Source organism: Haliotis cracherodii, unplaced genomic scaffold (assembly GCF_022045235.1).
Source record: "Haliotis cracherodii isolate W230 unplaced genomic scaffold, xgHalCrac1.p SCAF_12, whole genome shotgun sequence".
NCBI lineage: Eukaryota > Metazoa > Mollusca > Gastropoda > Lepetellida > Haliotidae > Haliotis > Haliotis cracherodii.
In genome coordinates this window covers 16,911,058-16,938,733 of record NW_027266267.1, presented here as the reverse complement: position 1 = coordinate 16,938,733, position 27,676 = coordinate 16,911,058, and the positions used below count along the sequence as shown (strand labels likewise).

The 27,676-nt window shown below is 39.2% G+C and overlaps 1 protein-coding gene across 1 annotated transcript in view; it reads right to left on the bottom strand.

Moving 5' to 3' along the window:
* Positions 1–27,676, bottom strand: part of LOC139458200 (uncharacterized) — a 92,078-nt gene that overhangs the window by 20,170 nt on the left and 44,232 nt on the right. Inside the window, exon 2 of the mRNA XM_071239549.1 lies at positions 25,657–25,980. Within this exon, the coding sequence (XP_071095650.1) occupies positions 25,657–25,980 (324 nt within the window). The remainder of the gene's footprint in view (positions 1–25,656; positions 25,981–27,676) is intronic.

Sequence of the window (27,676 nt, the reverse complement as noted above, 5' to 3'; positions counted from 1 at the left end):
GTTCGCGACCTCTGCTGCGCCATTCGTAAGCGCATTAGTCATGTTTATGGGTAGTAATAATAAGGGCGTATGGTCACATTGATCAACAAAATGAAATACAGTTTTCAAGATAATAAGGAAATGTAGGTATCTTCATGGGTAGCATCGGCAATGGTGACGAAGTTTTGATAAGTCACTTGCTTGGTAATTTTGCGATTTTCGTTAACACTATTTTGACTTGCAACACAAAGTAAATATTTCACCTGAGCATTGCTTTTTTTATAGTGTGTATATTTTTTTACTGTCAAAATGTGTAACATATTTATTAAACGTCTAGATATTCAGTTATTTTACAAAGTGACTGAAAAACATTTCCATCTCTATTATTATGATAACGAATTCCAAACATTTTGATGTTTAATGTCATCACCAAGAGACTGAAAATGTTACGTTGAAAAGTACATTTCTATGTTGTTTGGCTTCTAATCCTACATAATAAATTGCCTGAGAGAATCACATTTTACAAATTAACGGTAATATATACACGCTTACAAAGGAAAAGACCTGTGAAAACAACGTCTATCGCGCATTGAAGAATTTCCCAACCAAGACGTAGAGAAACAAGAACGAATCGGTTCAAATGAAGGAAAACAAAATGCAAATTCCATAATTACAACCTACCAAATTTATGTGTATAAATTTTAGGCAGCTTCCTTGTTCGAGGAATGTATCCGTGAATATCCACACAAAGGAACAATATCCCACTCGTCTGCAGCTGTACAAAGAAACTTATTGCATGTCACGTGTCTCTGTAACAATCAAATATTTTAAAAGATATATATTGTTTCGGGATATTATAACCCGTGTTCCTTTCTCAACTGATCACTTGGATTGTTTCAGGTGTTTCACATGGGTGTCAAGTCTCAAGGGTCGGCTGAGAAAGCCCACGTCACAACTATTTTCATAACGTCCACGGTTCCTAAAAAATCCATTGAGTGATAGATAACAATGATCAATCAATCAACGTATTATCAGTTAACCCTTTGAACAAAGTATGTTGTTTTTACATCGGCACTTCACGCCATGATATGAGTGTATTCCCCTGTTTTAGTAAACCTAGACATGTAAACACTCACTTTTGACATATCCACTGTGCAAGATAACAGTGATTAATGAATTCATGTATTTTCTGTTAACCCTTTGATGACTAGAAACGATCCGTTGATTTACAAAAAAAAAGTAAATCAACTGATCATTCATCTCTTGCTGGGCTGCCACGTGCATATTACATAACACACATTTCACCTCACTTGAAACCTGGATTTAGATTGAATAATTACCTCAGACACAATAAATGCCAAATGGGCACCTTTGTCAGGTAATCTACGTGGTGCTACCGCTAATTGTACCTGTAATAAATTCATTAACTGAGCATCAAGTGAATGACGACAAATACACAAGTGTAGGGTTATACGAGAAAAATGTGGATGACAACAAGGGAGTAGTAATCGCATTATCGACGAAATCCGAAAATGCTTTCACTGCATGGATACCTTTTTTAGTATTAAACTATAACCATCTGGGGTATTTCCAAATGACGACATCAGATGAGCTCCGCTGTTCTTTTTGTCTGTTTGTTTAGGCTGAAGAAATTAATTAACATGCGCCCTTTGTCAAAATCTTTATAGATCACAGTTAACCATTCAGTGTTTATGCAAAAATGTGTAAAACAAATATAGCCTCCAGCCTCCAAGTTTATTTAGCTGTCTTTGCAGACGGTAGCCCAGTCTCTGGTCACGATCAGTTGCGTTGCGTATCATCCGGGTACTCAAGGGGAAAAAAACAATAACAAATGCAACAACCAGTCCGGGGAATTGCGTTAGATCAGTGCCCCTTTAAGCTACGGCATGATATCTCTGTTGGCTAGCACTATTTTCACCAACCGCTCATAGAATACAATTGTCTGAGTACATTGTTTCGCAAAGTCATCTTTTCTCTTGATAAACTATGCCTAATTTACAAGTCAATTTTCTCTTGATAAACTATGCCTAATTTACAAATTAACATATTATATTTTTTTCAACCAAAAGGGAAAAGTAAATGGCAACAAAGTACTGTGGTTCACAGTTAAAGTGAGTGTAATGTTCCATGAAGAGAAATCTTTAACCACCAAGTAAGAAAAGTAGGAGCACCTTTAGAATACAGTACCACAACTTCTCGTGAGGACGATCTCTGCCGTAGGTCACATGTCTCAAGACAAGCAACCAGTTTTAGTGAGAATCCGTTGGACGCAAACCCGCGATGATCTTCACATTGTTAGCCTGACAGCTAACCGACTGAGCTACGTCCACACTGTTAAACTTAGTGCAAATTTACCTAGTCACGCCTATGACGTTACGGAACTGAACGAAAAGGGTAGAATAGGTGACGGACACTTACGAAGGTTACGGGTAGGCATGGTGTCTCAGGACTTTCGTCTACGGACACTTACGAATGATCCCGATGCCATTTGGCACACATGTCCCATTCCGTAATCTACAAGATACCGATTTGAATCACTTGAACAAATTGGGTTGTCATCATTGGAGCAAGTTTGTGAAGTTTCAGTTTCATTGGTCCACAGTGGTTTCTGAGAAGATGTTTATGACATACACTGGACAAACTGGGCACAACAAAAGCTTGATTGAAGTCTTAATCAATATATCTTCAACAGTATAATGTTTTCTCCTAAAAACTAAACCTTCATGAATATATCTTAACCCTCATGATGCCTGGACGTCAGTCAGCCTGCATACCGCAAACGTATACATTGTATCAAAAGTGTTACAACGTCTTTATTTCTTCACACAACGTAACCAAATTGTATAACCTGCAACTCGAGTTGATTGCAGTATATCTGCAGTATATCGCAGTATAGAAACACCTGAATGTGGCAAGCAAAGTCAATTAAGTGCCTTTGTTTGAAATCTAAATGTCCAATAATTCATATCATTGGCAAGTACATGTCCTAACAGTGAAAGACATATGACATTTATGTTGAAGTACACATTCACTGAGAATATATTTACCGATAAAAATTCCGATGAAATTGTGCGTGTTTCTGACGTCAAAACAAAATTGACGGAAGTGGTCGTGATTAATTCATATGCAGACTGTTTCAAAGATTATGTCACAAAACGAATGACAGTTTGGAATGTATATCTTGAAGAAATCCTGGTTACATCCATGTATGTTTCAATGACCGTGCTCTTTTATTAGTGATAAAAAAAACTTCGGGGTATTTGACATCGTACATTTTCAAAGGACAAAATGTGAAAGATCCCTAAACAGCCCTAACAATACTCAAATTGAGATCGCTCAATATCGGACATCATTATTATTTCTTAATAATTAACAAGATTATACAAAAGTAATACCATCCAAGAGGAAGTACATGTAGATTCAATCAAAACTGTTGAAACGTTTTCACTGGCAGCAAATCAATTCAACAAACCTATTTTGGATCACTCACAACTCGGGCGCAATTGTTTCACTATAACCACAAGAAAACATACATCCTCGTCTCAGCTAGTATTTCGCACTTGGCTGCCTTACTTAGACCTTTGCTCAAAATATACTTGTATGGTCAGTCTATGAAATACCACCTTTTCTTTCATTTATTAATTTGATTTATAAATACGACTTTAGAAGTGTATTTACACCTAGCTATAGGTGTGAACATGTATATTTAAGGACATATGTGATAGTTTATTTCCACTAGTTTCCCATTCCATCCCATTCTACTAAGGAAAAAGTTTGAAATAGATAATGATTGTAGGTCAATGAAAGTAATGGAATTATTTGTCATAAAAGGAAAAATATATTCTTGGTATTGAACTTCGAAAATTTAACCAGCAAATCTTTAATATAAATGGTTTTCAGTTATTATGTCTTTCCTTTTTTCCCTAATTTATGGCCTAGCTCGACTACAGCTTGGAGGGAAGATATACAAATTAAAATGGTGAAAAAAGAACCACAAGAATGCTTTGATTTTGCTCTTAGACAAATATTTATTTAAAATTATCTACTTCATACTAAGGATACAAAAAAAGTAATTACTACTATATGTCACTTATCGAAGTATTTGGTAATTTAGATAATGCAGAGTGAAAAAAAAGACATATATAAAACTATATAAAACATCAAAACAAAATCACATTTACACAGAAAACATTTTGTCTTTCAGAAATCGATTATCTATATATTGTGGGTTGATCCAATTACTTTTACTGTTGGTGTTGGTGTGAAAACAGATCAATAAAACATCGTTTTTAATCTGAAAAACCCATCTGTTTTCAGTCGTACAATTCGACGGAACACTGGAAGGAGGGTCTGGAAAGTAATCAGGAAGTGACCCCTTTCACGTCGAATGTACCAAGTTCCTCACCCCTGTAGTGTCAATAGAACATTCGACCAGATGCACGGACGAGACAAGTTGTTTATCACGAAAGCACAGCATCGTTAATGCTCTTCGACACACAACTAATTATCGATTCGACAGGGTAACTGCACGCGTCAGTTGCACTGCGATCGAAGTGTGGTCGACGTATAGTTTAGTTACAGAACAACTCGCAGTATACAAGGTTCCTAAACAGCATGGTTAATGCTCTTCGACCCACAACTAATTATCAATGTGACAGGACAACTGCACACTTCAGTTGGACTGCGATCGAAGTGTGGTCGGCGCATAATTTAGTTACAGAACAACTCGCCGTAGACAAGGTAACTAAAAATAGCGTGGTTAATGCTCTTCGACACACAACTACTTATCGATTCGACAGGACAACTGCACACGTCAGTTGAATTGCGATCGAACTGTGATCGGCTTATAATTTAGTTACAGAACAACTCGCTGTAGACAAGGTAACTAAAAATAGCATGGTTAATGCTCTTCGACACACAACTAATTATCAATGCAACAGGACAACTGCACACGTCAGTTGAACTGCGATCGAAGTGTGGTTGGCGCATAATTTAGTTACAGAGCAACTTGCAGTATACAAGGTAACTAAAAAATATGAGCAGTACTATAAAGTATGGGAAGACGATGCATACACCGAATAACCATAATAAAAAAGCCAAGGTACTGCACACAACAAAAAAACATAAGAATGTGTACATTCACCAACAGTTTTTATTGTAACCTGTTATCTGGCACGAAGTGTCGAGCAAAAAGTCCAAAGTGAATAGAGCACATATTCACTGTCTTTTCTGGGAGAGCTGTTGTGCCACCACGAGAGGGCCAAACTGTTTGAGTCCTTCAACATCTTCTGTTGAGATATCTCTGAGATAATGCGAATCAAACACTGAAGTAGATCTCCAAAAGCAGCCCTCCATTATAATAGCTTGCAGCGAACAATTACTGTGGAGTGCTAATGTTGAAGCTATGGCTCGAACTTTGTGAGGATGAGAGGAGGTGGGAGGTGCGAGTCCTTGAGCCTCGTAAGCTCTGAGAATGACCGCTCAAAGAGAGTATTACTTGTAAACTCTTTCTTTGCATTGGTTGAGAGCGGTATGAACAGCCGTCGAAAATGTTGTCTCTGTTCACATCGCTGCAGGTAAATACAAAGCGCACGAACTGGGCACAGGGTGAGATCAACATGATCATGAGGGCCCATAATGGCAGACAAGGAACGAATGTGGAACATTTTCGAATCTTGGCCAGGAAGTTGATTTTTCGCTAAAAAATCCCATCTGAGACCAAGATGGACGTTGCCATGGTTACGCTGATCGAAAGTAATCCGACCGACGTCGATGGCATGTATTTCGTAGCCAGCGAGAGAAGGAAAGCCGTTTTCTGAGACAATAAGTCGAACGCGACCTGATTTAGAGGCTCGTAAGTTTGACAAGACAGGTTGCGCAGAACAACATCGAGGTCCCAGGCCGGCGGTCGGAATTTACGTGAATGGTCTTCAACCATGGAGGCACATAGAATCTTCTGCAACTCCGGTACTTTAGTGAGCTTGTCATCCGTAGGAGACGGCACCACTGAAGCCAAAGCTGCCAGATAAGTCGAGATCGTCGACCCTTTCAGAGTGAGTGAGTGAGTATGGTTTACGACTCTTTTAGCAATATTCCAGCAATATCACGTCTGGGGAAACCAGAAATGGGCTTCACACATTGTACCCATGTCGGGAATCCAACCCGGGTCTTCGGCGTGAGATGACCGGAGATAGTGTAGGAACTCCGCCCCCTGTGGTGGGGTTGCTACCGCCGGGTTGAAGCCATGAGACCTGGCGGAAATGGAGAAAGTGGTCCACTTACGAGTCGTAACTCGATGTGCCGACGAGACGAGAATGAAGAAAGAGGTCGTCTCAGTCTGGCAACGGGAACAGTGGCTGATCGATGACCTGAAGAAGTTCCGGGAACCATGTTCTGGTCGGCCAATAAGGTGCGACCAATGGCAGACGTAGGTTGGTCGTTTGACCATCTGTTTCCATTATAGATGGTATAAGCACTGTTGGCGGAAACCCGTAAGCGTCTAGACCCTCCCACGATATCGCTGGTGCGTCGTGGTCCCATGCCCGTGGGTCTGGAACTGGTGACACGAATCGAGGGAGGCGGTTGTTGTAAGAGATCTACTTGGGGCAACCAGAGTCGATCTGTCAGCAGGTGAAAGACTGTTGGATGGATCATCCACTCCGTGGTGACGGCCTTGATGGTCTTGACAGGGCGTCGGCTATCACAATCTTGGCCCCCGGGATGTGACGGACGCGTATGCCCATGTCCAAGTCATCAACGAGGTCGTAGAACCTGAATGTCCGGTCCAGAAGGGCCGCCGACCAAATCGTACCCTGTTGGTTGATGCAGTGGACAACTGTGGAGTTGTCCGACTGTATCATCAGCCGTTTCCAGTTTCCAGAACTCGACCGCCTGAATCACTGCTTCCATCTCGAGGCAGTTGATGTGTAGGACTATTTCTTCTATCGACCACAGCCCGGCCGCTTGGTCGTCCCCGAAGTGCACTCCCCAGCCATCCAATGACGCGTCTACGAATAAGGGTAGTATGAACGGATGCTCGCTCATAAAGACGCCTTCGCAAACGTTCGACGGCTGTAGCCACTACTCCAGATGACAACGTAGCTGCGCCGGAAGTGGACCCAGGAGGTTGGGTAACTCCAGGTGGGGGTACAGCAATCTCTGCAGCAGACAAAGTTGAAGATGACATCACTGAGTCAGGTCTTGGGTCGATGTCAACAGACCGAGGACTTCCTGCCACGTGTGCACCGACGCCGGGGCATGTAGAAGTCTCGGAACGCTACTGACAATCTTGTCCCAACGGTCTTGTGGTACCTTGACCAGATTGACTCCCATCTGAAAGCGTATCCCGATGTACTGTAGATCCCGAGCTGGTATCAAGTCCGACGTTTGAAGGTTGACTATCCACCCGAGATACCGTAGTAGACTCAGGGTGTTTGCTAACTCTCCTTAAAGGGCTTCTGTGAACTGGTGAGCCTTTAGCCCATTGTCTAGGTAGAAGGCGACCCTGATCGCCTGCCGATGGAGCCATTCTACGACCGTCTTCATGATCCTTGTGAAAATGCACGGGGCCGTAGAAAGTCCAAACGGGACGGCCACCCACTGATTTGGTATTCGAATCGGAGGTAGTTCTGGTACACGGAAGCTATTGGTACATGGAGATACGTGTCCTGAAGGTCTATCGAGACAAGGAAGCCGGTCGGTAATATCATTCGACGCAGAGAGCTGAGGGATATCATGGTGAATGTGTCGGGTTGTTGCGTTGAACTTTTTGAGATTGAAAATAAGCAGCATCTTTGTGGAGTTTTTCTTGGGTACTAGACAGATGGGCGAGTAGTATCCCGGCCATGGTGTCGGTATCCCTAGGCGAAGTATGGCCGCCTTTTCCACCAACGAATTGATGGCCTCCATCAGCCGATCCGTTGGTGGAGTGTGGAATGTCTGGGATGACGGCAGTGGTGGCGTTGATCTCAGGCATGGGGCGTAGCCTGTGGTCAAAATGTTCTGAACGTAAGGGTCGTTGAGGAAAGCCCACTTGTGGGCTGAGTGATGAAGTCTCCCCCCTACCGGTCGCAAGTCTAAAGGTAGTGTCACTGGGGGGGACTGCAACGACGGTGATGGTGGGGGAAGGGTCCTCACTTCTTCCCCCGCTGGTTCTTTCCCCCCTGGGATTGGACATTGCCATGGTTACGCTGATCGAACGTAATCCTACCGACGTCAATGGCCTGTATTTCCGATACTCTCGCTGCCGTAGCCAGCAAGAGACAGAAAGCCGTTTTCTGAGACCATAAGTCGAACGCGACCTGATCTAGAGGCTCGTAAGTCTGACTAGACAGGTTGCGCAGAACGACATCGAGGTCCCAGGCCGGCGGTCGGACCTTACGTGACTTCGTTGGTACGACTGGCAAACAACTGTTGCGATGACCACTGGGCCCGTTACAGTGTCCTGCCATGACGATCAGGTAGTTCAGTGCAGTCGATGTAACCATGGCGACGTGCGTTAGTAATCTGGCCCGATACATATCGGGACGAGGCGAGGACATCCAAGAGGCTGTTGTCACAATCCATCGTTGATGTCGATTGTGGAGGCGTAGATGAAGGAGCTTGTGTACTGGTTGATGGTCCATGGACCCCCGACGCAGTCGAATCCTTCTTGGTAGATGCCGTCGAGGTGAGGACCGCCGTTGTGATCTGGGCTATCAAAGCCGGGTTGATATGAAAGTGAGACGAGGGCGTCGTTCTGTCATTATCATCACTTTGACGCTGAACTCCCAGAAACTCCCTGTGGGAACGAGGGCTACGATCTCTAACTGTAGAAATACTACGATCCCTATCATAGTTATCGTCCAAATTGGACTCTCGACGACCACATGTCTCGAAGGCCCTCGTGTCATGTACTGTCTCTCGACGAGGCACTCGACCTGTCGTCCCGAATTGAACGGGAACGACTTCTGTGTCCACTGTCGTCCCGCTCGAAATCTCTATTGACTATTGACGTAGAACGAGATACGGACTGACTGGGGACTGTAGTCCCCTCATGGTCCTCGACAGCACCTGGTCCTGTTGTAACTGGAGAGGCTGAGTGACGCTCTCGATCAACCGATTGAGGAAGATCAGTCGTGCGGGTAGTATCATCAGCAGGCAAACGGTCAAATGTCTTTTCGGAAACAGAAGTTGTGAGGCGGGTCTTTATCAACTGATGCCATGGGCCGGATGTGGAGGGTGCAGAGTCCAAGGATCCACCCGATGACCTTCTCTGCTTGTAGCACTGGTCAGCAGTTCCGATTCGCTAATGCATGAAGATACAAGTTAAAGTTTATAGAAGACAAGTGCTCACATTCTTTACAACGTTTATCCCTGTTGAAACCCGTCCTTAATTATGCAGGAAGGACAATACTTGTGAGGGTCTACGACAGTTTTCTTTGATACGAGGCACGTGTTGCCACGTGTATAATCAAGTCAAACAGTGAAACGTGTTGAACACAAACAATGGATTACCAAGGATTACATTCCAGGAGTCTACAGGGAAGACATATTTATTATTACTTTATTAGAACAACAACTGTAGACAAGCGATAAGTACTAGCAGAATACAAACTAGCAGTCTACTGCAAAAGCCTTTCTCGAGCGACCAGCTCAGAAGCGCGCTGAGAGATTTGTGACATGTCATAGGGAGGTGCGTGCGCAACCGGACGGAAACAAGTTTAATGTTTACATTCCAGCTTCTGGCTTCCTTTTAAACGTGCGACTAGACGTGAGGGTATGAGAGATTTGTACGACTGAAAACAGACTAAAACTATTGTTTTTAGGAAAATGAAACCACGTATATCCATTATACTACCACAACATTAGATCAGCTGTTTCATGTGACGTCATCCACGTCAAAACACGTGAGGTCAAATCAGGTGCACCTGTCCAGACGACAAATTCACAGCGGCGGGAAATCACCGACCGTCTATAAGCCTATTCGAATAAAATTGCAGATTGTACCAAAATAAAATTAAGTTTACCCATTGCTGACATTTCAGATGACATATCAAATAAGGGTTGAAGACTTACAATAGATTATCATACGTTAATCGAGAGGACAGTGTACATCAATAATTTGTAAATCTAACATCAATATTAGATCTAATATCCATGGCAGAATGTTGGAAATACGAGCTGATAATATATTCTATTTTCTGAAGAGATTAGTAATGTGTATTTGATGATATATATGCATACACAATTGGTTATCAATTATCTTCTACAATCACAGCATGTACCATGTACATTTAGACTCACGGAAAATATTATTTCAGCAAACCAATCACAGCGCCATTATCACAGTTTCAATGAAAGGAAAAACAAACTGAAATCGAACCTAACAGCATAGCGTATCCATAAGCGGTTAACCCTAATGAAAAAAAGGTATTGATGTCATCATTGTACAAGTTATGTTGTCAGTAGTTATATTATGTTTGAATCGCGTGTACCGTCAACAGAAACGGGGGCCGAGCTACCACGTGTGGAACCAACCTTGACACAATTTGTTTACAATACGGCGTCGACTCACTTTAGATGTCATGGCAACACTGTTGAAATCTCCATTTGCGACAAAATGTGAAACAATAAGGGCAAGTCACTCACACGGCCAGGTAGTTTGAGCAATCAGACATGACTCTTAGTCTTTTCATATGAAACGAGTCATCAGAAAGATGACATATCCCCCGGCAGCTGTCTGTAAAGTAACCACTAGTAAATGTGCAATTCTGTATATAATGAGTCAACCGTTGAATGTTCTTAGCATACATTGTTTACCCACTGAATGATTTTCCAATTCTGGCCTGGAAACGAACCTGTTCCCCAATGGAGTCTAGGTCCAACTTCCATAAATATTGTAAAAAAAAGAAATTCGTAAAAAAATGAAATATCAAAAGGCACCACTTCGATATGTGTATGATAGCTTGGCCAAGTTTTGATCAAACACACTGAATGTTTTTCGAATTCTGCCCCGGAAACAAACCCCATCCCCAATTGAGTCTATGTCCAACTTCATTCCATAAAAATTGAAAAAAACAAAAACAATGAGAAAAATCACCAAATATCAAAAGGCCCCACTTCAGTATGTGCCTGATAGATTTGCCAAGTTTCGATCAAATACACTGAATGGTTTTGGAAAGTGATATAATAATAGTTACGTGTATATGACATGGGTGCATGATAAAAATTGTTTTCATTCGCATGAAGGTCAACATGGCAGAAAAAGATCGAGAAGCGCGGTAACCACTTTACAAATCTTGCCATATTTCACAATCCATAGCACTGCATAAAATATGAGTTAAACGACATTAACGCTGAGATGATTAGGGTGATGATGGTTATAATTTCATTCTATGAACGTTATAAATGTAATGGAAATACACACTGTTGTTTTCTCATGTGTACCGACCAGTCTGCCATTACTGACAGGCAATAAAAATATACAAAACGTGTAAATAAACTTATTTGTAAAGGAGTGACCAGACATTTATTTATATGAATAAGTATACAGTTGTGAAAAACATGTCTTTCTGACCACTCTGGTCATATTATTTCTATGAACAAGGATTTTGTCTGAAAATATTTACGTGTATGTGACATGGGTGCATAATCAAAATTCGCTGTCATTCGCTAGGTGTTCAAACATGGCAAAGAAAGGTCGAGAAGCGCGGTAGCCACTTTACTAATCTCTCCATATTTCGCAATCCGTAGCATAGTATAAAGTATAGGTTGCATGATGTTAAAGCTAAGATGATTGGGGTGATGATGGTTATAATTTTGACTTTGTGCACTCAGTGTTTGATATCTAAATTCACGGTTTAAAAAGGTCATTTTCTCGGGACCATATATGGTCCCTTGGCACTATACGGGTGTGAAAAGTGACGGACCATATATGGTCCCGTGGCACCAAGAGGGTTAAACAGTAAAATGTTTTCTCTTAGAAAAATATGACCTATTTTATTAAACAAATTCAAAACAAGGATGAAATACTCACATCCCCCGCCAATATGACATGTCGGGTGTGTGCAATGCATTAGCGCCTGTGAACTATGTTCACTGGGCCTTTTTGTACAGAAATATAGTACGTTTGAAACGAGGACTACCGCCATTTTCAGTCTAAATCAAAGTGGTTGCCATGGAAACTCGAAAAAATAACTTTAAAAAAAAATCCAACAATATCAAAGGCACCAGTTCACCACTAGACCTATCTATGTGCCAAGTATGGTGAAGAAATATGGTACGGTTTTCAAGATCTGCTCTGGAAACAAGGACTACCGCCATTTTCAGTCTAAATCAAAGTCGTTGCCATGGAAACTCGAATAATAATTTCTTTACAAATCCCAAACCATCAAAAGGCACCAGTTCACCACTAGACCTATCCATGTGCCAAGTATGATGAAGAAATATGGTACGGTTTTCAAGATCTGATCCGGAAACGGGGACTACCACCATTTTCAGTCTGAATCAAAGTATTGGCCATGGAAACCCAAAAAATAACTTTTTCAAAAATCCCAAACTATCAAAAGGCACCAGTTCACCACTAGATCTATATATGTGCCAAGTTTGGTGAAGAAATATGGTACGGTTTTCAAGATCTGCTCCGGAAATGAGGACTACTGCCATTTTCAGTCTAAATCAAAGTTGTTGCCATGGAAACTCGAAAAATAATTTCTTTACAGTTCCCAAACTATCAAAAGGCACCAGTTCACTACTAGACCTATCTATGTGCCAAGTATGGTGAAGAAATATGGTACGGTTTTCAAGATCTGCTCTGGAAACAAGGACTACCGCCATTTTCAGTCTAAATCAAAGTCGTTGCCATGGAAACTCGAAATATAATTTCTTTACAAATCCCAAACTATCAAAAGGCACCAGTTCACCACTAGACCTATCTATGTGCCAAGTATGACAAAGAAATATGGTACGGTTTTCAAGATCTGCTCCGGAAATGAGGACTACCGCCATTTTCAGTCTAAATCAAAGTCGTTACCATGGAAACTCGAAAAATAACTTTTTTTACAAATCCCAAACTATCAAAAGGCACCAGTTCACCACTAGACCTATCTATGTGCAAAGTTTGGTGAAGAAATATGGTACGGTTTTCAAGATCTGCTCCGGAAACGAGGACTACCGCCATGTTCAGTCTAAATCAAAGTCGTTGCCATGGAAACTCGAAATATGATTATTTTTACAAATCCCAAACCATCAAAAGGCACCAGTTCACCACTAGACCTATCTATGTGCCAAGTATGACAAAGAAATATGGTACGGTTTTCAAGATCTGCTCCGGAAATGAGGACTACCGCCATTTTCAGTCTAAATCAAAGTCGTTACCATGGAAACTCGAAAAATAACTTTTTTTACAAATCCCAAACTATCAAAAGGCACCAGTTCACCACTAGACCTATCTATGTGCAAAGTTTGGTGAAGAAATATGGTACGGTTTTCAAGATTTGCTCCGGAAACGAGGACTACCGCCATGTTCAGTCTAAATCAAAGTCGTTGCCATGGAAACTCGAAATATGATTATTTTTACAAATCCCAAACCATCAAAAGGCACCAGTTCACCAGTAGACCTATCTATGTGCCAAGTATGACGAAGAAATATGGTACAGTTTTCAAGATCTGCTCCGGAAATGAGGACTACTGCCATTTTCAGTCTAAATCAAAGTCGTTACCATGGAAACTCGAAAAATAACTTTTTTTACAAATCCCAAACCATCAAAAGGCACCAGTTCACCACTAGACCTATCCATGTGCCAAGTATGATGAAGAAATATGGTACGGTTTTCAAGATCTGATCCGGAAACGGGGACTACCGCCATTTTCAGTCTGAATCAAAGTATTGGCCATGGAAACCCAAAAAATAACTTTTTCAAAAATCCCAAACTATCAAAAGGCACCAGTTCACAACTAGATCTATATATGTGCCAAGTTTGGTGAAGAAATATGGTACGGTTTTCAAGATCTGCTCCGGAAATGAGGACTACTGCCATTTTCAGTCTAAATCAAAGTCGTTGCCATGGAAACTCGAAATATAATTTCTTTACAAATCCCAAACTATCAAAAGGCACCAGTTCACCACTAGACCTATCTATGTGCCAAGTATGACAAAGAAATATGGTACGGTTTTCAAGATCTGCTCCGGAAACGAGGACTACCGCCATGTTCAGTCTAAATCAAAGTCGTTGCCATGGAAACTCGAAATATGATTATTTTTACAAATCCCAAACCATCAAAAGGCACCAGTTCACCAGTAGACCTATCTATGTGCCAAGTATGACGAAGAAATATGGTACAGTTTTCAAGATCTGCTCCGGAAATGAGGACTACTGCCATTTTCAGTCTAAATCAAAGTCGTTACCATGGAAACTCGAAAAATAACTTTTTTTACAAATCCCAAACCATCAAAAGGCACCAGTTCACCACTAGACCTATCCATGTGCCAAGTATGATGAAGAAATATGGTACGGTTTTCAAGATCTGATCCGGAAACGAGGACTACCGCCATTTTCAGTCTGAATCAAAGTATTGGCCATGGAAACCCAAAAAATAACTTTTTCAAAAATCCCAAACTATCAAAAGGCACCAGTTCACCACTAGATCTGTATATGTGCCAAGTTTGGTGAAGAAATATGGTACGGTTTTCAAGATCTGCTCCGGAAATGAGGACTACTGCCATTTTCAGTCTAAATCAAAGTCGTTGCCATGGAAACTCGAAAAATAATTTCTTTACAGTTCCCAAACTATCAAAAGGAACCAGTTCACCACTAGACCTATCTATGTGCCAAGTATGGTGAAGAAATATGGTACGGTTTTCAAGATCTGCTCTGGAAACAAGGACTACCGCCATTTTCAGTCTAAATCAAAGTATTGGCCACGGAAACCCAAAAAATAACTTTTTTAAAAATCTCAAACTATCAAAAGGCACCAGTTTACCACTAGACCTATCTATGTGCCAAGTATGGTGAAGAAATATGGTACGGTTTTCAAGATCTGCTCCGGAAATGAGGACTACTGCCATTTTCAGTCTAAATCAAAGTCGTTGCCATGGAAACTCGAAATATAATTTCTTTACAAATCCCAAACTATCAAAAGGCACCAGTTCACCACTAGACCTATCTATGTGCCAAGTATGACGAAAAGATATGGTACGGTTTTCAAGATCTGCTCCGGAAATGAGGACTACTGCCTTTTTCAGTCTAAATAAAAAAAGTTGCCATGGAAACTCAAAAAATAACTTTTTTTACAAATCCCAAACTATCAAAAGGCAACAATTCACCAGTAGACCTATCTATGTGCCAAGTATGACGAAGATATATATGGTACGGTTTTCAAGATCTGCTCCGGAAATGAGGACTACTGCCATTTTCAGTCTAAATAAAAAAAGTTGCCATGGAAACTCAAAAAATAACTTTTTTTACAAATCCCAAACTATCAAAAGGCAACAATTCACCAGTAGACCTATCTATGTGCCAAGTATGACAAAGAAATATGGTACGGTTTTCAAGATCTGATCCGGAAATGAGGACTACTGCCATTTTCAGTCTAAATCAAAGTCGTTGCCATGGAAACTCGAAAAATAATTTCTTTAAAGTTTCCAAACTATCAAAAGGCACCAGTTCACCACTAAACCTATCTATGTGCCAAGTATGACGAATAAATATGGTACGGTTTTCAAGATCTGCTCTGGAAACGAGGACTACCGCCATTTTCAGTCTAAATCAAAGTATTGGCCATGGAAACCCAAAAAATAACTTTTTCAAAAATCCCAAACTATCAAAAGGCACCAGTTCACCACTAGATCTATATATGTGCCAAGTTTGGTGAAGAAATATGGTACGGTTTTCAAGATCTGATCCGGAAATGAGGACTACTGCCATTTTCAGTCTAAATCAAAGTCGTTGCCATGGAAACTCGAAAAATAATTTCTTTACAGTTCCCAAACTATCAAAAGGCACCAGTTCACCACTAGACCTATCTATGTGCCAAGTATGACAAAGAAATATGGTACGGTTTTCAAGATCTGATCTGGAAATGAGGACTACCGCCATTTTCAGTCTAAATCAAAGTCGTTACCATGGAAACTCGAAAAATAACTTTTTTTACAAATCCCAAACTATCAAAAGGCACCAGTTCACCACTAGACCAAGTATGACGAAAAGATATCGTACGGTTTTCAAGATCTGCTCCGAAAATGAGGACTACTGCCATTTTCAGTCTAAATAAAAAAAGTTGCGATGGAAACTCAAAAAATATTTTTTTTAAAAATCCCAAACTATCAAAAGGCACCAGTTCACCAATAGATCTATATATTTGCCAAGTTTGGTGAAGAAATATGGTACGGTTTTCAAGATCTGCTCCGGAAATGAGGACTACTGCCATTTTCAGTCTAAATCAAAGTTGTTGTTTTGGAAACACGAAATATAATTATTTTTAAAATCCCAAACAATCAAAAGGCACCAGTTCAACACTGAATCTATCTATGTGCCAAGTTTGGTGAAGAAATATTGTACGGTTTTCAAGATCTGCTCCGGAAACGAGGACTACCGCCATTTTCAGTCTAAATCAAAGTATTTGCCATGGAAACTCGAAACATAACTTTTTAAAAAATCCCAAACTATCAAAAGGCACCAGTTCAACACTAGATCTATCTAAGTGCCAAGTTTTGTGAAGAAATATGGTACGGTTTTCAAGATCTGCCCGGAAACGAGGACTATTGCCATGTTCAGTCTAAATCAAAGTCGTTGCCATGGAAACTCGAAATATAATTATTTTTAAAATCCCAAACTATCAAGAAGCCCCAGTTCAACACTAGATCTATCTATGTGCCAAGTTGGTGAAGAAATATGGTACGGTTTTCAAGATCTGATCCGGAAACGAGGACTACCGCCATTTTCAGTCAAAATCAAATTCGTTGCCATGGAAACTCGAAAAATAACTTTTTTTAAAATCTCAAACTATCAAAAGGCACCAGTTCACCACTAGACCTATGTATGTGCCAAGTATGCTGAAGAAATATGGTACGGTTTTCAAGATCTGCTCTGGAAACGAGGACTACCGCCATTTTCAGTCTAAATCAAAGTCGTTACCATGGAAACTAAAAAAATAACTTTTTTTAAAATCCCAAACTATCAAAAGGCACCAGTTCAACACTGGATCTATCTAAGTGCCAAGTTTGATGAAGAAATATGGTACGGTTTTCAAGATCTGCTCCGGAAACGAAATGTGAAGGCTGGACGAAAGGACGGACGGACGGCACCCATTCCTATATCCCCCTTCCACTTCGTGGCGAGGGATAATAATGTGAGTGAGTGGAATAATGTACATATTTAAATCTGTATCCATCAAGTAAGAAAGATTGTGGCAATTAACAAACATTCATGTGAAGAACCACTGCATTTGGTAAATATAGAATGTGAACAATGCCAGAGAATAATCAGTCCTGATTATCTTCCGAAAGATTCCACTGGCAATAAAAGGCAAATTAATGGAAGTAAATTATATGAATTGATCACTTAAAATCAGTGAAGACACCAGGTATTCGTGAAAAGAGCAAGTTTCTGAGATGAAGATCATTTGTTTTCACAACATTGTCAACAAGCTGAGTGCAGGTGAGGATGCAAAAAACAACTTAATCATAATATTTACACATTTACACATTGTTACCAAAACTTAATCATTTGTTTTCTACTGTTCCTGCTCCATCCGAAGATATCATAAATAAATTTCAAGCAAAGTGCTTCAGATTTATTTGGAATGAAAAACCGGGTAAAATTAAAAGGGAAAGGGTAATGAACAATATTCCTGACGGTGGTTTTAAAGTACCCCTAGTAAAAGATATTATTGCATCTCAATATATTTCTTGGCTTCGTCACATACATCTATCAAATACTACCCTTAAATCGTTTATATTTGAGGCTAATATTATCCCATTTGATATTTTTCAAATGGATGCAAAATACATAAGAGACCACATCGTCAAAACTATCAGAAATCCTTTTTGGCGAGATGTAGATATATAGAAAATCATAAGAAAACACGAAAGGATGCTTATTCCCAATATATATGGTACAATGACAATGTGCAGATTGATGGGAAGTATATATTTATTAACAAGTGGGATGATGCGGGATTAAAATATATCAACGATTTGGTAGATCATCAGGGCCGACTTCTTTCATATTTAGAATTTGAAAATAGATACAATGTTTCGTGTAATCGTTTAACCTTTTACGGGGTAAGAAATGCTATAAATGTTTATTTAAAATCTTTAGAAACTTATGATGTTACACCATTGGTAGCCCCAATTTTACCATTTAACATTCATGTACTTATGAAGAGTCCAAAGGGTTCAAAATATTACTATGATGTGCTATTGAGTTCAACATTTCAGAGGACATCAGCCAATCAGCAAAGGGAAAATGAAATAAAATATTATACAGATTATGAATGGAAAAATATAAATGAAATACCCTTCCGATGTACTGATAGTGTGCAATTGCGTTGGCTTCAGTACAGAATCATTAATCAAATACTTCCAGTTGGTAAATACCTGTTTAAAGTGGGATATAAAGATTCTCCCTTGTGTACGAGTTGTGATAAAGTTATTGCTGACATTTCCCATGTACTATGGAATTGTGAAAACGCTAACTCTCTCTGGGCCGAACTTGAAGGATGGATAAATAATAAGGCGGAAATTCATATCAATTTCACGAAAGAAAACGTTTTACTGGGCTTTCCATTTAAAGGAAATGATCCATTAAATGCTATATGCCTTGTCGTTAAAGATACTATATTCAAATTTTATCTTAAAAAAAAAAAGGTGTCTTTCGAGTTGATCCAGAGAGAGTTGGCAAATTACTACTTTATAACTTAAGCGATAGCTTACTCTAACTGTAACTACAACAAGTTTGTGAAGTTTTGGTCCAGTTGCCACAAACTATTTTTGTAACCATATCAACAAAAATACTGAATTATCTGAGTTCATATGCCCCCATGATGTATGATTCTGTTGCTGTTTTAAGAATCGCAGTATGAACATTAATATGTATGAAATGCTGTACGACAAAAAAAGTGGAATAATAAAAAAAATAAAAAAAATAAATAAATGTTTACACACTTTGACTGTGATATTAAAAAAAACATTCTTTTCTATTCTTTTCAATGGTAAGAAAAAACCCTTAATTTTTGTTTTCAAGCAGGTGATGTACAAAAGGAACAGATGGGCAAATTCATATGCGAAGGCAGTGTAAGTGATGTGAATACAATAAACAACAGACAAGTTGTAGCCAGAGTTGGAGCCACACAGGTCAAGACTCACTATCATAATAAATAAATATTCACATTAATTGTATGTTCGGATATTTAAAGCATACTTTCTATGATATAGATTTGAAATTAGGCATGGGAAACAAGTTACAACAGATAAGATGTTTACCTGGTGTTGGTGATGGTGTTGAGGTTATACCTAGTGCAGAATTTAGAGAAAAAATGAGCAGCGGTGAATCGAAAACCATACAAAGGCACTGTAGCTCACCTGGACATAGGCTAAAAGTCAACAAAGACAAAAGTTGATGTCTGCCTTTGTATTTATACCTACTCACTGCCAAAAGACATGCGAACCATAGAAACATGTAGAGAAGTATGTATGGTAAGAAGAGATGTTTCCAATGTGTACCCCTTAATGACAAAACTATCAATCAGTCAAGTGTCACCACAGTATCTTTACTCTTATCACTTTATGCTGCACTTGATTTCCAAAATTTACACGCTAATCCTGAAAAGAGACAAATGGTCCATCACGAGTCCTGGATCTATGACTCCACATGTGATGCATTCATGAGCGTCAGTTCACACAGCATACCAGAATATTCATTTGTGCATGGAACCAATCTAATATCTATGGAATATGAGTATTTCTTCATATTGTCAACGCTCATGTTGACAGCGAATTGGCTCTTGGGGGAATAAAAGACAAAATCGACATCACTGTCCCGGAACGCTTTATGTACAACATGGAGACAATAAACAACAATTGCACAATGAGCGGAATACCTGCTCTGACAACACAAACACAGTGATGAGCGGACCTTCCAGCTCAACATCAGGATGTTTCCTACGTGCAGCACATCCTGCTCGAGGTCGTCCCTACACCAGCAGTCGGAATACCAAGCTTGACTAACACTGTGTAATGGTAACACTTTTATGGTAATGAACAACAGTGGACAGACATGGGACTTCTGAGGGTGATGAACCGACATTGCTCAGGGGTTGAACAATTAAGGCAATAAATGTCATACTATAAATAACAGTAGTTAACGGGAAGTGATATGGTAGTCAAGGCTGACAGACAGTCAAAATACACTGAAATGTTGGTGAGGATTAACAACAGGGATTAGTGTCATAAATAATGACAATTAAGTTATGGAGACATGCACATGTCATGGCCACAGGGTAATTAGCCTTTTAAATCAAATGTTCTTCAGACAATGGTTGTCGTAAATCAGTCTCTATGACAATATATTAAACCATGTGTGTGGTATTCGTGTTACTCTTGTCAGTGAGTATATTTCAGTAAATAAATAAATAAATACTTGGGACTAATTGGCAAATATGAGACAAGCAACTCAATTTCAACAAGTACTGAGTAATGGCCATGAATAGCTTTTTCAAAATGACTGCTGAGGCAAAAAACAAAACATGTGTTGAACCCCACAACTAACTACAGTCAAATCTCTTTAATCCAACACTCGTTACTCCGACAATCAGCTTTATCTGACACAAATGTTGGAAACCATTTAAGTCAGTGCTTTTTATACCTGTTAATCCGACATTCTCGCACTCCGACTCCAACACACCTACCGTATTCGACCCATTAAGCGCCCCTCCCCCAATAAGCTCCCCCCCGGTTCCGAAAATTTATATAGTAATTATTTTGTTTTAAATGAAAATCGTCCAGGAACCGAGGTTTCCGGATATTTGAAGTCCGTATAAGCGGGGCAAGACTGTATTCTGTTTATTTTAGATATTTGTGACTTTGAATATTATGTGCAGAAAAAAATTACACCGTACCCCTTCAGCAAGTCCGGCAAACGAACAGGTGATGAGAAACTTCGTCTGTACAAATTTGAAATTTCAGATAAAAAAATCATCAGACATGTTGATTTACCGTTTAAATTGATTTTTTTGTTCAGCTAGGCATCGTTTTATATCCAGGGATTAAGATTACCTTGTGCATTTTTTCATAAACTAAGCCGGACACAGCAATCAGCTGTACACACGTTTTCTTGGAATCTACCGGTGATTCGGTCAAGACACACCCAATGATATAACTTGACAGGATTTTAAATGCAAGGATCAGCAAAAGTTGTATCTGAAACTATTTTTTTATCAGGAATAATATATTCCAAGATCTTGTTACTTTAGGTGCAGCTTTTACTAAACATGTTTAAAATAATAATAACACCAAGCGAAGCAGCTGATCACTATTGCCGGGTATTATTAATTACATGGAACCGTCAAGGCTCCCGTGCACGTGATCGCGTGATCACGAGAATTACGTGTTGACATAGAATCGTCCAACAAAAACAAATATGATTTTTAACGAATCAAAGTATGGCATTTATGATATATGTATCCATTCTCTGTCAACTTAAGTTCGTTTCAAGGCGTCAATGGCGGTAATCTGACTGTGGTTGCTGTTAATAATGGTGAGTTGTGCGATCTTCCGATCGCTTCACACACGATTTCGCCGAAATTAATTAAAACAATATTAAATGGAATTTTGAATAAAATTAATGAAATAAGTTACAAACAAAAGTTCAGATATACAAAGAACACTTTTTATAGCCAGACAGTGTAATTACATGAATAATTTGCGAACTTCAGTATGGATTTGTTGACATGGTATTTCTGGGGTTACGTGATCCAGTAATGTCTTTTTATGGGGGAAAAAACATCTAAACTAATTAATTTGTGTATAATGCACACCCCCTTCTACACAGCTGTGTTTTGGGGGAAAAAAAGTGTGCACTATTCTCAAGAAAGTATGGTAAGGCTTACTGATGAATTTATGCCAATTTGACTCTGAATTGGTCCTAATAAGCGCCCACCCCTTCAGTCTTTTTGTAAGCGTCCTAGGCGCTTAATGGGTCGAATACGGTAATTTGCAGTAAATTGCTGAAATCGCTCATTACTCGTTAATCCGACACAGAGATCAGCGTACTCCGAGTACACAGTCTCATATTTTGATGCGAGATGAGTCATGTAGCTGCATATTACAATGATAAACTTGCTCAACATTAAACAATCAATGCTTTACATAAACAAAACAGGATTAATCACATGCTTAGATTACCCCAATCTCATTAAAATCAGATACAAGTTCTCGCTACTGCTGAGGACATCCCATAACAGGTCAAGTTAGAACGACCTTTCATGAACTTTAACCTACCAATGAAATGACTACCCCAGTAACAGGAAGTCGACATTAGCCACTAAGAAAGCTGCTTTCTTTAGCTTTGCAGCACTAGTTTCAAACCTTCAACTGCCATTCCAGACAATGCTTTTAAAAGTATTTTGGATCAGTCATACAGCCCGGAACAGTGGTTTAGAGGTTGTATCATTATCTATCGTGTGGTTGTCCGATTATGGATCATGAACGTTGATACTACTTAACTTAATTTATCCAACATACTCCTTAATCCGACATAACCATATGCAACCAATCATGTCGGATTAACGGGACTTGACTGTAGATGGGTACCAAATTTAACGACATGTTGTACAAAAATGACGGGAGTAATGACCATAAAAAGTTTTTTCACTATAGAGGCCATATTGAAAATCAGAATCACACCTCTTGAACAAATTGGTGGGAACAACCATGTAAAGTTTCAGTTTCCTTGGTCAAGCAGTTTCTGAGGAGAAGATGTTTATTTACGAAGGATGACCACAGGCAGCCATATTTGATTTCTGATCAAGATATCTTGAACAAATTAAGTATTAAACAAGGTCCCCATTCCAACCTCCAAGTTTTACTTTGACCCTTAAGTTGAGAGAAGAAGATGTTAATTGTTTTAATCAATGATACACCAATGTATATTAAAATTCTAATTTTGATGCCTTGAACAAACTTGGAACTCCTTAATAGTAACACAAATTCACTCAAATTTCAAATCAATCCATTGAACGATTTCAGAGAAGAAGTCGAAAATTTATTCAAATGTAAATATATTTTTACATTTGTATACTTATCCTGCATTACACCTTAATGCATTCACTGCTTACCTTATGACAAAAGGACAGCGCAACAGCGATGGTCCTTTGTGAAGAAATATAGTTGTTGTTCTAAAGTCCCACTTTTACTGACCACCACTGCTGTCCTGTGACCTTGATGACACCTAAGGTCACCTTCTTCACATCACTGCCTGTTGCCCGAGTTCTTACAAAAAACGGGTGGGCCTTATACGTAGTAATACAGGATATGTAAACAAGGGTAAAAAATATTTAGAACCAAAAACTAAATGTTTATAGGGAATTTCTCTTCAATTCCAATGTTCAAATGTTTTGATATTTGAACAAACCTACTGTAATGGCTTTTTTCTGAACCTTTCCGCTTCACATTTTATCGACCAACTGGTGTCATATTTCAGGGTGTGAATTATTGAGGTTTCTGTATTCTGAAGGTTTACCCACCTCCAAACCGTCCGATGCAGATGCATTAAGGAGTAATGCAGGATAAGTAAAAGATTGAGTAAAATCTAAATATTTTTTACCCTTGTTTACTTATCCTGTATTACTACGTTTAAGGCCAACCCATCGCAGACTTGCCTCCCCACTTTGGCTTCAGAAACCTCAAAAGTATGTTTTTTGTAAGAACTCAGGCAACAGGCAGTGATGTGAAGAAGATGACCTTAGGTGTCATCAAGGTCACAGGACAGCAGTGGTGGTCAGTAAAAGTGGGACTTTAGAACAACAACTATATTTCTTCACAAAGGACCATCGATGTTGCACTGTCCTTTTGTCATAAGGTAAGCAGTGAATGCATTAAGGAGTAATGCAGGATAAGTTAAAAAAATAATAGTTTTATGGATAACGACGCCTCCGCTGATAGATGAATTGCAAATACGTAAGTTCACATGGCCTCACATGCCAGGTGAACGAAACATTTCCCAGGGGTATATTTAGAGGATATTATGTATGGCAGTTTTTATATCATATAACATAACATCAAATTGTAAAATGTATCCATTCACAAAACATCTCTAATTTTGTGTATGTCTGTAAAAACATGATCACCTTGTTTGGAAAACATTGTCACGGGAAAGCCAGCTGAGCAGACAACACAACAAGAGAGGTAACTCTAATTTCTTACCACCCAAGCGGATTTTGATCGCCCATTCAAAATGCATTGACTGGCCATATCAGCCTGGAGGGGGTGTAATATGACCATCTCCATGTTGGTTCTATCTCACATGCAAAATGCCTAATATCATTGATAGGTAAATGATAAAAGAGGTATGTGAAATCTTTAAGATATATTATTCCATGGTTGGGAAATTCCAGGGGCTACGGAGCTTCAAATCGAGCAATCATGATAAGCAACCTACTCAGAAGGGTCTGCTTAAATAAGAATTACCGTATTCGACGTAATAAGCGCCCAGGCCGCTCTCATAATTAGAAATAGGGGGCTCTTATTAGAATGTTATTTTGGTGGAAAAAAACAGAGTTGAAAGATAAATTTCGTGGTTTACGCTGACAGCCTGAAATGTTTATGTACGACAGATATATTTTTCCAGAATTAAATGCCCATAATTAAGGGTGCATATAACACACGAGTGAGTATTATATGCGAATAAATAAGTCTTGTGTACATTGATCATTCGGAAGGGGTGCTAATTGGGATTGTTCACTAGTCAATACCTTAGCAAATGTCGCCGTTGGCGCTTATTAGAGCGGGGCGCTTATTACGTAGAATACGGTAATTGAGAAAAATATTCATGAATGCCAATAATAGCTATCCTACATCTATTTGCTGAATTGACAACATGCACTTCAAAGTGATCCACACATTTAAAATCACACCAGATTTGACTGAGAACAGTATCATGATCATTCACAAAACACATAATTATTATGATGGTTTGTAGCTGCTGCAATATATGACGTAACCTCTGGTGGGGGTATGAACATAAGCTCACCGAATACTGGCCTTTAATTGCTCTTTACCAAACCTTTACAAAGAAAGGTCCCATCCTATTGAGATGCCATGCACCTATTTGATGATAAATGTACTGTTTGAGAAAGTCAGTGGATCATTTAGTGAGTAGTTTGTTTTTTTCCTTTTCATGGCATATGCCAAAAGTAATCACCGGGGCCATTAATCAGAAGTCCATGGAAGGATATGGTCTGGTGACAATGACCTTTGTACAGATGGCAACAGATAAATATTTTGGTGATGGGGACTGCCTGTCAAATTTGAACAAAACCTTAATAGGACTGGTGAAAAGAGTATAGCCATATATTTCCAGTCTGTGAAAATGAATAAATGAAAGTCAAAATTTGGAAAAGATATGTTTTCCATACAATGTATACTTTAGTTCATATTCTATAGTATACTCTAATACCAACCTTGGACATCCAAATTTATAAGATTACTTTCCTTTCCACCAATACTTGCATCACATTTCCAAAAGGTTTTATCCCGTGTCACACATGCAGTCTTGATAGTGAGAGTAAAGCTAGTTCCAGTACAGGAGAGTTCATAATCAGATGGGGCTGCTGGGTCAGATTGAATACATGTTGCACGATCCACTCCATAAGGTGCACTTGTACCCCTTGTCCATGCAATATGAGTCTCAGTGGTAGCACTGGTCTCACAAGTTAACACACAGCTGCTTCCCTCAGTGACTCCACCTCCACAGGATGACGTGAGGACATAGTTCTGCCCATTCACTGAAAAAATGAGAAGACACATCTGGTTTTATCAAACTCATAAAAAGAATACTGATATAACCAGTGTATTTTGGTAAAAAAAGGCTTAATTTTTTTTGTTTAAAATGTTGTTTATGAAACTTTATGAAAAGATATAGTTTAAAATAGGAAATGGACACAAGTAAGGTGACTGTACTGGGAAAAAACATAGAACTGTGAGACCACAAGATATTCAGAGGTTGGGGATAGAAATATTTATTCATGTGTAGAAGGAAATTAGAAAGATTAGGTCTTGTCATGGAAAGATGGAAGTAAATGGTCAAGCACGAAATTAGGTAGTTTACCGAGTTATTTTAGACCAGAAGAGTTTGATAGTACGAACTGAATCTATCACTTGAGGAAATGGAAATTAGGTAATATGGATATAAGGGTTATGATTCATTTCACGTGCTGCCAAACATTATTTCGGTGGAAGTATTTTGTTTGTTGTCCAGGAGGGAAGGGGGGGGATTCGGAGACTAACTGCTGACCTGAGACTTCTCTGTATATTGGTAGTCGGGAATCACAAAAAGTTTATTAGAATCCCTATCAGGCTCTTTTATGCATCGCCTAGGTGTGTGTTGTATATAAATAAGTCAGGCAACAGGAATATATCTGAGGACCTATTGTGTGTAATATCAGTGTTCCCTCTGGCTTTTGAAACTGCCATTCCCTTGAAACTAGCCACTCTGAAAATTACCAGTCCCCCATAATTATTGCCAGTCCCAATTTTCAACAAATAAAAAAACGTATGCAAATTATTTCTCTTTCAACATCATGTTCAGTGCAAAGATGTCATGTCTGAAGTAACTTAGTTAGATCTATACATCACACAAACTTCAGTCAAAAGTATTTTTTTTTTTTTTTAATATATCGAGACAAAGTCGCTACAAATGGATATTTAACCTAGAAATAGACATAGGGAAACACCCTGATGGTAACAGACAAGCTGACTTTGTTCAGAAAATGTAATTATATGAATATCACCAATGTTTTGTTCAACAACAAAGATTTATAAGGTACTTTATTTGCCAGTCCACAGGGACTGGCAGTCACATGAATTACCGGTCCAAGCCCAATTTTACCGGTAAAAAACTGGTAATTACCGGTAAACGGGAACGCTGAATATTCAAAAATTCCATCCACAATAAATTGACTTTCAGCAACAAATCTGACTTTACTTTGAGCAAGTTACATCATCCATGGAACCAAGGAATGGTGAGAAAACTGAAAAAGTGGCCGAGGTAAAAGGGTATCACAACCCAGACACCTATGGTAACACTGAACTAGAAAGCTGTTTCCATTACTTGCAAAAACAAAAGCAGACCTATGCATAATCTTTCCTGAATGCCTCAAAAACTCTCCCCTCAGCAACATATATCATGAGCGATTGTAACTTCAAGTGACCTCACAAACCCAATGCAGTACAACTTTCAAACAGAAAGTCCTATGCCTGTTGCTATCTTAAAGAGCCAGAACGTCAATCATTCTGAAACATTGTTTGCAGCTAATAACCGATAACCCTAGCTTACACAGCTATGCTCGCCTTATTCACTCACTTGTATTCATAATAGTAGTTAGCATGGTTAGCTGTGTGATTGTGGTTCACCAGTTTTGTGAGATGCCCAGTAGTATAGGTAATGGTGATTCTGTCGCAACCCCAGATTTTTATACCTAT